General features: G+C 52.9%; 1 protein-coding gene across 1 annotated transcript in view; it reads left to right on the top strand.

The window, feature by feature from the left end:
* Positions 1-17,437, top strand: part of LRP4 (LDL receptor related protein 4) — a 49,271-nt gene that overhangs the window by 10,864 nt on the left and 20,970 nt on the right. Inside the window, exons 2-20 of the mRNA XM_046015745.1 lie at positions 2,699-2,845; positions 4,014-4,130; positions 4,391-4,504; positions 4,927-5,043; positions 5,377-5,505; positions 5,744-5,863; positions 6,295-6,420; positions 7,018-7,143; positions 7,335-7,469; positions 7,848-7,973; positions 8,319-8,549; positions 9,831-9,987; positions 11,248-11,465; positions 11,628-11,804; positions 12,189-12,311; positions 13,932-14,140; positions 14,312-14,393; positions 14,929-15,034; positions 16,099-16,300. Of these exons, the coding sequence (XP_045871701.1) occupies positions 2,699-2,845; positions 4,014-4,130; positions 4,391-4,504; positions 4,927-5,043; positions 5,377-5,505; positions 5,744-5,863; positions 6,295-6,420; positions 7,018-7,143; positions 7,335-7,469; positions 7,848-7,973; positions 8,319-8,549; positions 9,831-9,987; positions 11,248-11,465; positions 11,628-11,804; positions 12,189-12,311; positions 13,932-14,140; positions 14,312-14,393; positions 14,929-15,034; positions 16,099-16,300 (2,762 nt within the window). The remainder of the gene's footprint in view (positions 1-2,698; positions 2,846-4,013; positions 4,131-4,390; positions 4,505-4,926; positions 5,044-5,376; positions 5,506-5,743; positions 5,864-6,294; positions 6,421-7,017; positions 7,144-7,334; positions 7,470-7,847; positions 7,974-8,318; positions 8,550-9,830; positions 9,988-11,247; positions 11,466-11,627; positions 11,805-12,188; positions 12,312-13,931; positions 14,141-14,311; positions 14,394-14,928; positions 15,035-16,098; positions 16,301-17,437) is intronic.

The raw sequence follows: 17,437 nt of genomic DNA on the forward strand, positions 1-17,437 counted from the left end.
TCAAAAGGGTTAAAAGCTGTCCTTTCTGATCGCAGCAAGGACTGGCGTGAAAAGGCAGCATTCCACCTCCAGGGATCCAAGAGGGGCAGCGGTTGTCCAGAGAGCTGGCTTTTTGGAGAGTAATGTGTCGGTGGAGAGCCCAAGCCCAGGGTTTGCCTGATGGTAGCTGCCTGACCTCCCCAGGCCAACGTACCCATGCTGCTCTGCCGGGTAGGAAGTCGGGGCTCTTCAGTGCCGGCAGCTAACTGGATGCCCACCTGATGGAACACTTTGTTCCTGAAGTCTGTGGCGGGGAAATCAGGACTTCTTTTATCATGCAGCCAAAGGCGAGGTGGGGGGGCCCTAAAAAAAAAAAAAAAATCCACCGGGAACTGAAGACTCCTCTACCTTCGGTATCTTTTGTACTTGCACACGGCCCCAGCACCACATTCCTGCTGTTCTTGCTCTCCTAATCCTGGTGCTTTGGAAAAATTTTAGCTCTTGCATCCGCAACAGTGCACGCCCCCAGCCTGCATTTACTGAGCATCTCTGGTGTGTACCAGGGCCTGAGGTCAACTTCGTCCGCGTTTACCTTCTGGTCCAATCCGTGTGGCTTTTCACAAACCAGGAAGCAGAGGCTCCGGGACCGACTTGTGCGAGGTCACACAGCTGGTCCGGGGAGCCCAGTCTGTCTGCTCCAGTCCGGGGGACCTCTCCTGCTCCCCTCACCCCGCTTCTTCCTCTCTGGTGTTTCCACCCCTTCACCCGATATGAATTCCACATTGGTGTCACCCCTGCTCCCTGCTGTGTTCTCAACCTCTCTTGACATTTGGGGCTGGACCATTTCCTTGTCGTGGGGCCTGCCCTGTGCACTGTAGGATGACCGGCGGCATCCCTGGCTTCTACCCATCAAATGTACCGCCAGTTACGACAGCCAAAAATGTTGTCACACATTGCCAAATGTCCTCCTGGGGGAAAACCATCCCTGGCTGAGAACCACTGAGTCAGACTTATCTTTCCACTTCACCATTCCTCCCTGTCAGGGGGATCTGCATGCTGGGAAGCCCACCGAATGGAGTCCTTTGGAATATTTAGTCTTTGCTGTTCCAGACAGCCAGCGTTCCTTAAAGTAGTGCCCATAGCTGTGATGAGCTGGTCTCAAAAGTTGTTCCGGGTCTGAGTGGAAAAAAGCCCCTTCCCTTCTCAGTGCTCTAATATAGGCCCAAGAGGATGAGGCTGTGTCTCCAGTGCTTCCCTGGAGAATCTGGGGAAGAATCCTCCGTCTTGCACTTGCATAGAGACCTGGACAGACAGGAGCCGTGGGCTAGGAGTAAAGCCTTCCTCTGAAGTGTAGAGATGCTGCACCTCTCAAAACGATTCCTTTGGCTTCCACAGGAAATCCGGCATCTTTTTTAGGGCCGCTGATTGCCTTAGCTTGTGGAGGGGGAAAGCGAGGTCTCAGTTGAGGACATGGTGAAATCTGTGGTCCTTTACTCTAGAAATGTACATTTCGCCTATAGTTTCAATGGTTCACTGATACCAAATGCTGGCCATCTATCCATCCATCCATCCATCTGTCCATCTGCAGGTTAGGATAAGAATCCGTGCCTTAGGCTCACACTTACCTTTGGGGGTTCAAGTGGAGAGGGACAGCTTCAGGGCTCTCTCCTTGCTTTTGGAGAGGATAGCAGTATACACTTTCATTCTAATTCCTTCCCTTTTCCACCCCAGCCTGAGGGCAGGGCCCCGAGAAGGGGAGGAAGGGGAGAAGAAAGCAAGGGAGAGAGATGAGCAATGAGCGGTGGCCCCCTTCTTTCCCAGCTGCAGCAGCCCAGCGGGTTAGATGAATGCAGGGAGGGGGGGAGAGTGACCCTGGCAGAACCCTTTGTTCCAGCTGAGGCTGGAGCAGGGGCACTGAGCCATTCACACGCCATCCCAGGGCATCCTGCTGGGCACGCTGGGGAGGGGGCACAGCAGCCGGTCATGGGACTTGGCCAGGCAGATAGCTCCATGTTCAATAGGGAAGCCCAGCTGCATGCTGCTGAGCCTGGGGGAGGGGCAGCTTCTGCTATCCTTCCTCCAGGCTGTGGCCTGTCCTGCAGACTGGTCTCAGTCACTCTGCCCAGGCAGCCTGGTCCCTTCCCCCTGGGGCTCTGCTTCTCCTGGTCACCCTCCCCAAAGGTGAGTTCTGACCTCTGATCAGGAGACTCACAACACCTGTGCTGCTTCCTGCTCCCCTGTGTGGACTCCTTATTCTAAAAGGGGCCCTGGCATTTTAATTCCACTACTTCTTGCTCTCCCTGGCCAACAACCAAGGGTCTGGTCCTGGCCTGAGACAGAAGCATCCATATTTCTACCTAGCTTTGGAGGGCAGGGTACCGAGTTTTTCTCTGCATCACCCTTTCTGTCCCCTTGCTCCTTTTCCCCAAGGGCACCGTCTCTCCGAGCGATATCATTTATCTCTGGTCTCTTGGGGGTACTGGGCAAAAAGCCTGGTTCTAGTGGGGGTACCTGGACTTCTTATGAATCCAGAGCCACAGATTATCTTCTGGACCATTTGTGCCTTGGAGGAAGGCAGAAGGCATGACTGCGTGATCTGTGTCACTGTGGCTCCCTGGGTGACAGTGGCCCCAGACTAGGCTTCTCAGCTTTGCTCTCTAGAATGGGCTTTGGTTGGGTGGGAGCAGAGCCCTCACAAGTTCCTTTCCCCTCTGCCCAGGCCTAGCCAGCAGCCCCGAGTGTGCTTGTGGTCGTAGCCACTTCACGTGTGCGGTGAGTGCCCTCGGCGAGTGTACCTGCATCCCTGCACAGTGGCAGTGTGACGGGGACAACGACTGCGGGGACCACAGCGATGAGGACGGCTGTAGTAAGCACCTCCCTCCCCGACCAAGCACCTCCAGCCCCCCCACACCTCCCACCCTGGGCAGTGGCAGAAAACCATAGAAGAAGGACCCAGGGGTGAGGATCTGAGGGAGTGTTCTGTGCACTGCGCGTGTCAGACTCAGCACATTGGACTCCTGTGAAGGTGACAGATATTGACAGAAGGGTGGTTTCTTCACTGTATATAAGGCTCCAGTCCTCCTGTCTTTCCTATATTTCCACGCAGATATGACCAGTAAACTGTGACAAGTGTGGAAGAAAACACCCTTGAAAACCGTAGGCGGCCTCTTTAAATAGATCTCTCTGTATTCGTGTGAATATGTATTTTTGTACTGCGTATTTGTGCATTTTTAATGTGCATACTCCGTGCGGGTGCCGATCATTTCTGTTTCTCATGCTGGCATTCTGTATAAGAGGAACTTTGCAGGAAATCTTACAGTCTCTTTAAACCTTCCTTTCCGCCAGCGCGGTAACGTACGCGCAACAGGCTTGGGCATCGTGCCTCGGATCCCTGGACCTCTCGCTGCTGAGCCAGTTGTCTGGGGTGCCACTGCAGCACCTATGTCTGAGGGTGGTTAATTAGTCTAATAGGATGGAAGCTGCAGCCTGGACCTTGTTAACCCCCACCGGTTCGGCTAATTGTGGTGATAAATGGCTCACTGTCGTGTGCATTATCTCAAAAGACCGCCGTGAGCCAAGTGTAATTACCCCCACTGTTACAATCAGAGAACCTATGGCTCAGACAGGGTACCTAACTCACCCCGTGGGATAAGTACTGAGTTCTAGAACTGGAAGTTGAGCCCAGATGTGTTAATCTTCATTTAATAGGAGGAAAAGGAAAACAAAAACAAAACACCTCTTGTTCTTGCTCATGTTTCCTTTACTGCTTTCCTAGTGGCTTGGGGTTCCTTGGGCCGCTCTGCCCTGGGAACCCCTCGTGGCCATTCCCTGCAAATATTGTGGCTTCTTAGCTGTGGTTTCTTCTTAGCTTCTCCATCAGCTGGGGGCAGGCATGGGAGTCTGTGAGGAAGGACTGTAGGTCACGTCGGGAAACGCAGGGGAAGCGGTGTTGGCACAGGGTCTCCAGCCAGGTGAGGTTGTCTCGGTAAATATCCCAGACTGATTCTCTGTTGCCCTCTTTTCCCGGGACTCAGTGCTGCCCACCTGCTCTCCTCTTGACTTCCACTGTGACAATGGCAAGTGCATCCGCCGCTCCTGGGTGTGTGATGGGGACAACGACTGTGAGGACGACTCGGACGAGCAGGACTGTCGTGAGTGCCGGTGGCGCCAGGCGGGCTCCATCAGGCTCTGCTGGGAAGGGATTCTCAGTTGGAAAATGATGCCCCAGGTTCACATCAGCTCTAGGGTCTTCAGCTCTTTGTCCCTCCTTTCACCTTCCCTCTTGGTTAGATGAGCCCAAGAGAGGGCCCCCTGCTTCAGATCCCTCATGGCAGTGTTGGAGTAGCCAGCTGGCCCTGTTCTTGGGGCTTCCTGTGGGGCTTGTAGCAGCCTGACAGCTCTGTGCCCACAGCCCCCCGGGAGTGTGAGGAAGATGAGTTCCCCTGCCAGAATGGCTATTGCATCCGAAGCCTGTGGCACTGCGACGGGGACAATGACTGCGGTGACAACAGTGATGAGCAGTGTGGTGAGTGGAGCTCTGGGGGTGGGGGTGGGGAGGATGGCTGCGGTGGTCTGGCCTGGGGGAGTAAGGGCAGCAGCGGCTCTAGCCTGGCTGCACCATGAATGGCCTGGGGTATCTGGAGCACCTGGAGGAAGGCTGAGGGGTAGAACCATGCAGACCCCAGGAACCACAGGACTGGAGCCCAAGGCCCAGTCTCTCCAGGCCAGGGACAGAGCAGTTCCGGCCCCCCCGGAACCATGGGACAAGAGCCCAAGGCCCAGTCTTGCCAGGGCCACCGCTTCCCCCACCACAGTCGGCACCAAGTCTGTGGTGTCTGGCAGGGCCTGGGTCAGACCCGCAGGGGCAGTAGGGTAGGCATTGGGGATGATCAAAGGAGGGCGGCCTGTAGGGCTCCTGCAGGATCGCTGTCCCCTTGCGTCCCCCAGACATGCGCAAGTGCTCTGACAAGGAATTCCGCTGCAGTGACGGAAGCTGCATCGCCGAGCACTGGTATTGCGATGGTGACACCGACTGCAAAGATGGCTCTGACGAGGAGAGCTGTCGTGAGTGGCCCCAGAACCCAGGCTGGTGGGCTGGGCCGGGCGGAGGGCGGCATCCCAGGGGCGAGGGCCAGGCAGCAGGGTGCATGCGCAGTGGCCCGGGAGGGCGGGCTCTTCAGAAACAGCACCTTGGAGGCTGAGCTAGGGTGGGAGCGTGTTCCCAAGGTGCAGAGGGGAGGGCCCGCTTTGGTCCACCAGCACAGGGAGTGCATCATGGCCATCCCAGATGAAACTCACTTTCCTTGCCTGAACGTCTTACCCCCTAGAGGAGTCAGGGCCTCTCTTCTGTGTCCAGGCCTGAGTGTACGCCCCTCCCTGCCCCTGCCTGCCTTCCAGCCTCAGCAGTGCCAGCGCCCCCCTGCAACCTGGAGGAGTTCCAGTGTGCCTATGGCCGCTGCATCCTCGACATCTACCACTGTGACGGGGATGATGACTGCGGAGACTGGTCAGACGAGTCCGACTGCTGTGAGTGGTCTGGCCAGCAGTGCGGAGGAGGAGGGAGGGAGGCCAGGCCCAGAGGAACTCCTGGGGTAGTAAGGCACAGGTGCCAGCTGGGGCACGAGCTCCGGGGAGGAGTTTCCGGATTCCCCGCTCCCTGTTGGGCAGAGATGGAGGAGGCGGGTGCTGGGGCCGGGCTTTCTGGGCTGCCCTGGACACTGTGTCAGGGACTGGCTAGAGACAGGAGTCTGTCCTATTTCCCCAGCCTCCCATCAGCCCTGCCGCTCGGGAGAGTTCATGTGTGACAGTGGCCTGTGCATCAACGCCGGCTGGCGCTGCGATGGCGATGCGGACTGTGATGACCAATCAGATGAGCGCAACTGCAGTGAGTGGGGGCAGTGCCAAAGGGCAGGGCTGAAAGTAGGGAAAGGGCTCTTGGAGCCAAAAAGGCCACCATCGATAAAGACAGATGGGGCAGGACTGTCATGGACGGTGGTGTAGGTTGGGCACAGCACAGAGGTGTTCTGTCCGAAGGGATGCCAGTCACACAGTGGATGTACACATTCTGTAATTATATAGATTTGTATATTTGTCCCAGCAGTTTTCTCACCAGTGGCAGGAAGGCATCTTGAGGAAAGGTTACCTTTTTTCTAATTTGCGCAAAGACGCCATTGGGAACAACCATGAAGGAGGACAGTGGCGTGGATGCTGGCATGGGCTGCAGTTGGGGCGGTGGGGTGGAGCCTTGGGCCACAGAGGGGCAGAGCCTTAGGCCACCGCGGGGCCAGCCTCTCATGAGGCCTTTGCTTTGCCCAGCCACCTCCATGTGTACGGCCGAACAGTTCCGCTGCCGCTCAGGCCGCTGTGTCCGCCTGTCCTGGCGCTGTGATGGGGAGGACGACTGTGCAGACAACAGTGATGAAGAGAACTGTGAGAACACAGGTGGAGTCTCCCAGGGGGCGCCCAGGCCCCTTGGCCCATGGTTGAGCCGGCGGACAGGGGTGGACTGAGGGTGTCACCACTGCCATTCCAGTGGGCTACAGGGACGCTTACCTCACATCTTGCCCACAGCCTGGATTTTTCTTGCTCTTCTCAGTTACCAGTGTCAAATCCAGGTGCATCTGTTGCCTGCCCAGCGTTATGGCCCGGGACACATCAGCCACCTCTCATGTTCCGACTCATACACAGCCAGCCTGCCTGTTGCTCTGGCCTTGTGAGCAGGCACTGTTCTCTGTGGCTGATGGCCCCCACTGGCCTGGCCATGCCGCCGGGTGCGGGACACATGGATGCACTCTCTCCCTCTGTCCCACATCCCTCACCATTCCACTGTGGTGTTCCTGGGGAGCAAACGAATGCAGACATCCAGCCAGCCCTGTCTGAGCTGCTTCCTGCCCTGGACCCCAACCCTCCCACCTTGAGTCTCATCTGTCTCCAGCTCGCCCTAGAAAATGACAGGCTCCCGTCCTTTTGTTGACGTAAGCCCTGCCCTGCTGTGACCTGCCTCTCTCTCCCACCCTGCTCTGCTGCCTCCCTCTCTAGGAAGCCCCCAGTGTGCCTCGGACCAGTTCCTGTGCTGGAACGGGCGCTGCATCGGGCAGAGGAAACTGTGCAATGGGGTCAACGACTGTGGGGACAACAGTGACGAAAGCCCACAGCAGAACTGCCGTGAGTGTCCCCAGGGGGAGGGCCTGGCCCCTGGTCTGTGGCTGAACCCCACCCATGTGGTTCAAAGAGAATCCTCCCCGGGGATTCGTGCAGCCTCGGGAGCTGTTCTTCGTGGTCCAGGTGGAATGCCAAGTTGGCTGTCTGGGGGAGGATTCTGGGCTCAACTCCCATCTCTGGCTTGGCTGGCACAGGGCCCCGGACGGGTGAGGAGAACTGCAATGTTAACAACGGTGGCTGCGCCCAGAAGTGCCAGATGGTGCGGGGGGTGGTGCAGTGTACCTGCCACACGGGCTTCCGGCTCACCGAGGACGGGCACATGTGCCAGGGTGAGCTGGGGCCTGCTTTGGAGCTGGGCAGGGGCAGCGGACAGACAGCTGTGTTTCCCGTGGGTCAGATATTTGACAGACGCAACCTCCTTTCATCATCCCCTTAGCAGGTGCCGATGGTCCCGTCTGTCTCACAGATGGGGAAACTGAGGCTCAGAGAGGTTAAGTAACTTACTGACGGCCACAGAGCCAGTGAGAGCATAGTTGGGATTGAAGCCCAGGTCTCCATGACCTTGATGCCCTTAACCACTCGTTGTATACCCTTCCCACTGCGCCTGGAGAGTAGATGGGTATGTGGGCAGGAAAGCGACTAATCAGCCGGAGAGTTGGGGTGGGAGGGTGGCGGAATGAAGATCTGACCCCGCCCGGTCCTCCCAGATGTGAATGAATGCGCCGAGGAGGGGTACTGCAGCCAGGGCTGCACCAACAGCGAAGGGGCCTTTCAGTGCTGGTGTGAAGCAGGCTATGAGCTCCGACCTGACCGGCGCAGCTGCAAGGCTCTGGGTAAGGGCTGTCGGCATTCGGCTCGCTGGGCAGAGGGCTGAGCCTGGAGACATCCAGGGCTCCAGTCCCTGGGGATTTGCTGACAGGCAGAGATAGTTTTCATCTCAGGACAATGGAGCTGTGAGTTGCATTCTGAGCCCCAAGAAAAGCTCTGCTGGGGTGGAATGGGTGGGAGAGTGTGCTTTGGAGGCTCCCACTCTTCTAGTCCGGTCATCAGCAGCTGTGGCCATGCCGTCCTCGGCAGGGCGCCCCACGTGTCCGCTGAGGATTTGGGGGTGCATGCTGACGCGTGTCAGGGGCAGCTCTGGAGCCCAGTGGGGGCCCCATTTCTCTGCCACGTCCCAGGGCCGGAGCCGGTGCTACTGTTCGCCAACCGCATCGACATCCGGCAGGTGCTGCCGCACCGCTCCGAGTACACGTTGCTGCTCAACAACCTGGAGAACGCCATTGCCCTTGACTTCCACCACCGGCGCGAGCTCGTCTTCTGGTCGGACGTCACCCTGGATCGGATCCTCCGTGCCAACCTCAACGGCAGCAACGTGGAGGAGGTTGTGTCTACAGGGCTCGAGAGTCCAGGTAGGGAATGAGTCCCCGGGGGAATGGGCAGGGCCACAGCATGTACAAAGCAAGCGTGGAAGGAACAGGATAGTGGCTCGCAAACCTTGGGCAGCAGAACATCTTTTTCTTCCGGAGAAATCTTGGATGGAATTCTAGTAGCGAAAAACGTGAATTTTAACGGTTCAGGTTTATGACATTTGCTCATTATTGGACTCAATAGTAATGAGACGTTTTGATGAATATAATCATTTGAAATCAGAGATTTATGGGCAGCATAATTCATTCTAAGTCTTTTTTTTTTAAGATTTTATTTATTTATTTGACAGAGAGAGACACAGAGAGAGAGGGAGCACAAGCAGAGAGGGAGGGAGAGGCAGGCTTCCCACCAAGCAGAGAGCCTGATGCGGGGCTGGCTCCCAGGACCCTGGGATCATGACCTGAGTTGAAGGCAGATGCTTAACAACTGAGCCACCAAGGCGTCCCTACAATTCGCTCTAAGTCTTAGCATTTGGTTCAGTTCAGAATTTTGTTTTGGTTGCTTTGTATTAAGGATAGTTTCCTCGACCCAGAGAGATACATCCAAATGTTTACAGATTAAAAAAAAAAAAACAAAAAAACGGGCGCCTGGGTGGCTCAGTGGGTTAAAGCCTCTGCCTTCAGCTCAGGTCATGGTCCCGGGGTCCTGGGATCAAGCCCCACATTGGGCTATCTGCTCCACAGGGAGCCTGCTTCTTCCTCTCTCTCTGCCTGCCTCTCTGCCTAGTTGTGATTTCTCTCTGTCAGATAAATAAAATAAAATAAAATAAAAACAAAACAAAACAAGAGCTCACTCTATAATCTCAGGCCATTCTACAACCCAGTGAAGTGGATTAGAATCTGACGTCATGCACATCTGACTCATAAGCCTATGGAACTTCTGAAGCATCTCGACAAAACTCTGAGCCACAGTTTGCAAACACGTGAGCCAGAGCGGCAGGAGACTCTGGGGGTGGGTGAGGGAGTCAGGATTCAGGAAGCAGAATGTGGTTTTCTGTGAGGAGGAAGTGCGTGGCCTTGGACAGTTCCTTGACTCCTCTGTGCCTCAACTCCTTCATCTTCACAGGAGTTCTAGTATCTAGTTCCCAGAGCTGTTGTGACAATCAAGTGAGTTAGTATACGCCACTATGATCAGAACGTGGTCAGAATATGGTCAAAACAGTGTCTGACCCAGAACCTTCATGTAAGATTTTGCTCTGTCACGTTGGTCCAGAGGAGCGTTGGCTGAATCCCTGACCCCTTCCTGCTGCCTCTTTCCGTCAGGGGGACTGGCTGTGGATTGGGTCCATGACAAACTCTATTGGACCGACTCAGGGACATCAAGGATTGAGGTGGCCAACCTGGACGGTGCCCATCGGAAGGTGCTGCTGTGGCAAAACCTTGAGAAGCCCCGGGCTATTGCCCTGCACCCCATGGAGGGGTGAGTGAGTTGGACCTCAAGCTTCCAATCCCTCCTGCAATATCTAACGACACTTTCTAGGCCGCCTGGGTCAGACCTTGGTGGGGGGGCCTCTTCACAGTGTGGCATGAAAAGCATGGGCTGTGCACCCAGACACGCCTGGATTTGAGTCCTGTCTCTGCGCTAAATGGTTGTGTGGCCTTGGGTCAGTCTGTTTCTGCCTCCGCTTACTCACTTGCTCACTCACTTACAATTGGTGATTTAAAAAAAAGCACACCTACCTTCCAGCCCTGTGAAGATTAAAAGAGACTCATTTTTTAAAATGGAGGTATAATTGACATATAACCATATATTAGTTTCAGATATACAGCATAATGGTTCAATATTTGTGTATTTTGCAAAATGATCACTGCAGTAAGTCTCATTAATATCTGTCCATGTATGACAGTTACAATAACTTTTTCTCGTGATGAGAACTTTGAAGTTCTACTCTTTTAGCAACTTTGAAATAATACAGTACAGTGTGATGGCCTATAGTCACCATGCCGTAGGTTACATCCCCATGACTTACTTATTCTATAACTAGAAGTTTGTACCTTCTGACCCCCTTCACCCATTTCACCTACCAAAAATGAGATGCATTTTATTTTATTTTTTTAAAGATTTTTTTAAAAGATTCTATTTATTTATTTGACAGAGATCACAAGTAGGCCGAGAGGCAAACAGAGAAAGAGGGGAAAACAGGCTCACCTCTGAGCACAGAGCCCAATGTGGGGCTCGATCCCAAGACCCTGAGATCATGACCTGAGCCAAAGGCAGAGGCTTAACCCACTGAGCCACCTAGGCAATCCATGAGATGCATTTTAAATACCACAGTACACATTAGATCATTGCAGGTGCTTAATATTTTTATGATTAGCTCATAGGATTGATCTAATTAATAAAAAGTAGTAACAATTTTTGTTATTAGAAAAAAAAATCTCCCACAAGGGTTGGGATTTTTGTCTGTTCTGTTCACTGCTATACTCTTAATCCCTAAGAGACAGCCCTGCAGGTATTATTTAAAAAGAAAGAGAGAGATTTGTTAAATGAATGAACACCCTGCTAGAGACATTTAAACTCAGACATTTAGAAGACACTCCGTGGACTACACACAGAATGTGTCTCCTACTAGTTGGAATCCCCTGGGTTAAACAGATAAAAGGCCCCAGTCTGGCTATTATTCCTGTTACTACCTGCTTTCTGCTGCCTGTCTCTCAATTTCCTTTTGTCTCTTCCTAGTACCATTTACTGGACAGACTGGGGCAACACCCCCCGCATTGAGGCCTCCAGCATGGATGGCTCTGGACGCCGCATCATCGCCGATACTCATCTCTTCTGGCCCAATGGCCTCACCATTGACTATGCAGGCCATCGTATGTACTGGGTGGATGCAAAGCACCATGTCATCGAGAGGGCCAATCTGGATGGGAGTCACCGCAAGGCTGTCATTAGCCAGGGTGAGGTCCTTTCTCCACTCTCCTTCGTCTCTCTCATCCTTCTGCCCTGGTCCCAGCCCCCAGGAGCCTTGGCAGAGGGTGAGATTTGCACAGTTGCCAGGCCTGGGCCCAGAGCCCATGGCAGGCTCTGTCTGGACTGAGGTCCTTCTGGACTTTCCCCAGGCCTCCCCCATCCCTTTGCCATCACCGTGTTTGAAGACAGTCTGTACTGGACAGATTGGCACACCAAGAGCATCAACAGTGCTAACAAATTCACTGGCAAGAACCAGGAGATCATTCGCAACAAGCTCCATTTCCCCATGGACATCCACACCCTGCACCCCCAGCGCCAGCCTGCAGGTAAGAAACGACCCACCTGGTAAACCTCCTGTGCCTCTGGGAACCTTCCCTGCACCTGTCACAGCTGCCATTGTTTCTGGCCAGGAAGTCTGCAGTTGGCAGTGATAGGAGCCAATTTCTCCCTCTGCTGGACATTCACGGTACAACATCGAGACCCCAGAAAATGGGCTTCACTGTCCTGATGGGGTTCATGCAAACCTTCATAGGATATCTCTTCTGTCCGGGATTCACTGTGTTTGCAGCTGGGGCAGGTGGAAAAAGTAACGAGCTGTGGTTCCTCCTTCCAGGGAGCTCACAACCTGGTTAAAGGACTGAACTGCCTTGGGGTGGACTCCGCCAGCCTTTGGTGTTTCCTGACCCTCTTGCTCTGGGCTCTTTGAACAGGAAAGAACCGCTGTGGGGACAACAATGGCGGCTGCACCCACCTGTGTCTGCCCAGTGGCCAGAACTACACCTGCGCCTGCCCCACAGGCTTCCGCAAGATCAGCGGCCACGCCTGTGCCCAGAGTAAGTGGGTCTGGGGCTCCTGCCTCAGTGGACATGCCTTGTGGAGGGGGGTGGAAGGAATAGGAGCTAGAAATCCAAGGGCTTGCGTGTCATGGAAGAGGAAGGACTTACGAGGCCGGTGGCTCCTACAGCAAAGCTGAAGCCCAAGGGCTCAGTGACAGCACCCAGCTGAGTATGGGTCCCTGCAGCCAGGCTGGCGGACCATTTCACCAGGTCAAATGCTTTATCCACAGGCAGTGAGGTTCCAGGCCCTTCTAGAAAGCAGGGGTTTCTGTCTCTTTACCTTTAGCCTCCCCCTGTTAAAGACATCCTTTCAGGCCCTAAACCAAAGAGCCAAGATGAGGACCTCAGGTGATGTTCTATACATGGAGACCTTGGATAAATACGTGTCTGATGACTGGGAGAAAATGGGGTTCCCTGGTTGCTCCCAGATCTGCTATTTTGGCTTCCTTTGAGCTCCTACAGGGTCATTGCCTTGAGAGGGCTGCCCTGTCTAGCTCAGAGTGACAGGTGACTTTTCTTAAGACTAGTCCAGAGAGAGGGGTGATGCAGGAGTATGGCATGACCAGCGAGGGGCTCAGGGTCATTCCTCACATGTCAGCAGCTGCTCTTACTTTCTGCTGTGTTCCCACTGACCCTCTCGTCCTTTGTTAAAACCAAACTTCTCTTGGGATCTGGGTCCTTCCCAGAGATTGATATGAGGGAAACTATCCAGAGGAACAGGGGCTATTCATTCAGCACACGTTGATTGAGAACCTACCTTCCTTGATTCTTGTAAGTGCCCTGGTTTGTCCCTCTTGTCTCAGTCAGGTATGACAGGTCTCCCCAGGAGCTCCCCTGTAAGGGTTTCTCAGAGCTTAAAAGGAGACACGTGGTGAAGTGAGGCAAGGAGGGCCTTCCAGGCAGATATGTACACTGGGAAATATTCAGATAGGCCAGAATGGGGTAAGGGATGGAGAAGAGCCAGCGGGGAAGAAGCTGTGTATAGGGGGTTGGCCAGAGCGCCTTCTCCGGAGCCAGACCTGAGTTCAAGTCCCAGCTCTGGTGCTTTGTAGCTGAGGGAAGGTAGGCGAGCTCCTTGACCTGCTGGTAGCCTCAGGGTTGCTAATCCAGGAAATGAGAATAAGAATGATGTGAATCAGAGTTGCCAGGAGAGTGAAGGAGACAAGGCAGGCGAGGCAAGGAGTCAGTTCAGTAGGCATTGTTGGCTAACTTGTGAAGAGAAGGGGATGTGGGTGATGGAGTTGAGCTGCAGCCCTGAGGCAGGCAGGGAAGGAAGGAAGCGAGGTCGGGGCGAGTAGATGGCCAGCCAGCCAGCGCGGCTAAAGAGGCTGAGCAAAGAGGAGAGGAAAGGAGACGAAGCTGATGGACGCTTAAACAGGATACGCCTCTGGGCCCTGGGGAGAGTCTGTTTCCTCGTCCATTAATCCTAAAGCTTGAGTCTGTCAGCATGGGCCGCCCAGTGCTCACAGGGGGCCTGAGGTGCGAAGAGTAGGGGACAAAGGGCACCAGATCCCAGGAAGTGTGATTGAACCAGATGTCACAAAGGTGAGCGTCTGTGTCTGTCACTGTGATTGGATTTAGAGCATTAAAAGGAGACCCCTTTCGGCCTTTGATCAGGTCTTGACAAGTTCCTGCTTTTTGCCCGAAGGATGGACATCCGTCGGATCAGCTTTGACACAGAGGACCTGTCCGACGATGTCATCCCACTGGCTGACGTGCGCAGTGCTGTGGCCCTTGACTGGGACTCCCGGGATGACCACGTGTACTGGACAGATGTCAGCACTGACACCATCAGCAGGGCCAAGTGGGATGGAACAGGACAGGAGGTAGGGCCCTTCCCCTAAGCCCTCAGGGAGGGCAGATACGGAGGGGATGGAATCCACCCTGTCCCGGGTCCAGGCTTCCCATACCTTTGCCAGCCTGGAGAATTGGGACAGTTGGGCCCCAGAGATGAGGTACAAGTCCAGTTGGTGATCACAGCTTTGCTCTCTGTCTAGGTGGTAGTAGATACCAGTTTGGAGAGTCCAGCAGGCTTGGCCATCGATTGGGTCACCAACAAGCTCTACTGGACAGATGCAGGTATGTACAGGACAGCCATGGCCTGGCTTTGTGGGATTCTTCTTATTAAAATTCTAGCCTCAGGGAGAAGGAACCCAGTGTCCCTCCAAGACCACTTGTCTTGGCCTTAGCTCTTGGTGGGTCAGCAGAGCTGAAGCTAGACGCTCATATCTTAGGGTCTGACATTTGCCAATCGAATGTCAGCTTCTGCTGCTATATAGCTGGTGCTCAAAAATGTTTTGAGGCATTTCAGAGAAGGAAACGATGCTCTGTGGTGTTCCTTCCATTGCTGTCTTAATAAAATGGGCATTTTCTATGCGCCAGGTGAGTCTGGGAGGCAAGAGGAAATGCCTTACAGTAGAGCTTCTCAAAGTGTGGTTCTTGGACCTGCAGCATCATCTTCTCCAAATTCAGTTCCCTCGGTATCTGTCATGCATCTGTTGCAAAATATTTCTTGATCATCTCCTGCAGGCCAGGCTCTGTGCTGGGAGCGGAAGGTAGTAGGGTGAAGGACCAAGGATCGAGTCCATACCTTTGCCCCTTACTTCTTCGTTAGGTACAGACCGGATTGAAGTGGCCAACACAGATGGCAGCATGAGGACAGTTCTCATCTGGGAGAATCTTGATCGTCCCCGGGACATCGTAGTGGAACCCATGGGCGGGTGAGCACCTGTCCCTTTGGGACAAGCTCCACCCATCCCACAGCTCTGAGCACTAGAGGGAGCCCGGAAGTTAGTGAGAGGGGCCAGATCTTATGGGCACACCTAGGCAGCCAGGGCAGTTACAGACACCACAGAGGTACAGTGACAGCTCTGTCCCCACAGTGGACGAGGAAACCTTTTAAATTTTTTTATCTTTTTTTTTTTTTTTTTTGGTCTGCTAACAAAAGGAACTCATTGTAAATAAACCAACCAACCAATAAGTAAATAAATCTGTAGTAAGTGCAGATTCCCTATAGTCTCACTCTACAGCAATGACCATTGCTAATGGTTAACCGTTAGGGTATTTTAGGTAAGGGTATTTTTAGGGTTTTAGCGTATTAGGGTACCTTTTTCAGATTTTCTTTTACACATATATATGTTTGGTAGTGTTGATGGTGGTTTTGGTTTTACTGCAATGGTATATTTTGTAACTTGTTTTTTTTCCCCCCTTAACTATATATCCTGGACATTTTTCCACTTGATAATACAGAGCTAGCCTGCTCTTCTTCATGGTAACATAGAATTCTTTTAAATTTGTGTACCATCTTGTCAAGGAAACTTTTTTTTAAGATTTTATTTATTTATTTGACAGAGAAATCACAAGTAGGCGGAGAGGCAGGCAGAGAGAGAGGGGGAAGCAGGCTCCCTGCTGAGCAAAGAGCCCGATGTGGGCCTTGATCTCAGGACCCTAAGATCATGACCTGAGCTGAAGGCAGAGGCTTAACCCACTGAGCCACCCAGGTGCCCCTAGGAAACATTTCTTGTACCCCATTCTTTATCCCTGAACAGGCCTCATCTGCCAAACATTCCTTGAGCCATTGAGCTCTGGCTTTATTAAAACCCTGGGGAACCTCTGGATAGCGATAGAACGTATGAGACCTTCGAAGACAGCTTTGAACCAGGATGGGGCTGTGAGCTGAGACAGGAGGCGGGGGCAGCTAGTGCAGGCAGTTGGCACCCTAGGCACCCCGAGTCCCCCTGGGGGTTAACTAGAAGGCTGTAAGACCTTCCTTGCCTGTGCCCAGGTACATGTATTGGACCGACTGGGGTGCAAGCCCCAAAATTGAACGAGCTGGCATGGATGCTTCCGGCCGCCAGGTCATCATCTCTTCCAATCTGACCTGGCCTAATGGATTAGCCATTGACTATGGGTCCCAGCGGCTTTACTGGGCAGATGCTGGCATGAAGACGATTGAATTTGCTGGTCTGGATGGCAGCAAGAGGAAGGTAAGTGTGATATTAAGACATTGTCCCACGACCCTGAAAGCCTCTGGGGCAGCTCCCCCTGGCTGGCAGCTAGGAGGACTGAGCATGAGCCGTGTGCTGTTCCTTTGAGGCTGTGGCTGCCCTCCAGAGCCAAGGAGGGTGGGCTGGGGATTGTTGCCGGTGATGAAGGGAAGCTAGGGGATTTATGTCAATTGTGGTGCACAGACCTTCCTACTAACCATCACAACAGACACTATTTAATCGCCAAATGCCTGCTGGACCTGTGATTGCTTTGTTTTTGCTGTTGTTCATTGGTATAATTTCAAACAAAAAACTTGTGAGAATTGTCACATTGGTATACCATTCTCTACACACACACACACACACACACACACACACACATTATTATTTTTCTGAACTGTCTGAGAATAAATTGGAATAAATTGGAAACATCCTATCCGTGACCCCAAAATACTTCAATTTCCTAAGAACAAGGATGTTGTCTCACGTAACCACACTGTGATGATCAAAACCAGGAAATTTAGCATTGATACTGTCTAATTACTAATTACTGTCTAATTAACAGTCCATGTTCAGTCTCACTACCAATTGCCCTAATAATGTCCTTTGTAGCTTTTTTTTTTTTCTTTTTTCTTTCTTAGACCAGGATCCAATCCCAGATCACAACTGTGTTTAGTAATCAAGTCTCTTTAACCTCTACTTCCTCATCCTTATTTAACCCATCCAGTCAAGGAAATGAGTCCCTTCTGTGTCTTTCGTGACCTTTGTATTTTTAAATATCAAATGCCATTTGTTTTGTAGAATGTGTCTCGGTCTGCAGGAGTACTACATTAAATCAAGCTGTGTCCAGTGTGTCTTACCAGCAGGCACAGACGTCAGCTTGTCCCTTTACAGTGATAATAACTTGGCACGGTTAAGGTGGTTGGTTAAGGGGGTGTCTACTGTTTTGCCTTGTGTAATTAATAAATAATTTGTGCAGAGAGACTCTGAGGTTACCTAAATCATACAAGATCTTTTACAATCATCACACAACCCTTGGAGCCAGATGTCGTCACGGTCATATCACAGATTGGCAAACCAAAGCTCAGAGAGCTTTGTTTTCTTTTTAATCAGAGAGAGAGCACGCGTGTGCGGGCG

Source organism: Meles meles, chromosome 8 (assembly GCF_922984935.1).
Source record: "Meles meles chromosome 8, mMelMel3.1 paternal haplotype, whole genome shotgun sequence".
NCBI lineage: Eukaryota > Metazoa > Chordata > Mammalia > Carnivora > Mustelidae > Meles > Meles meles.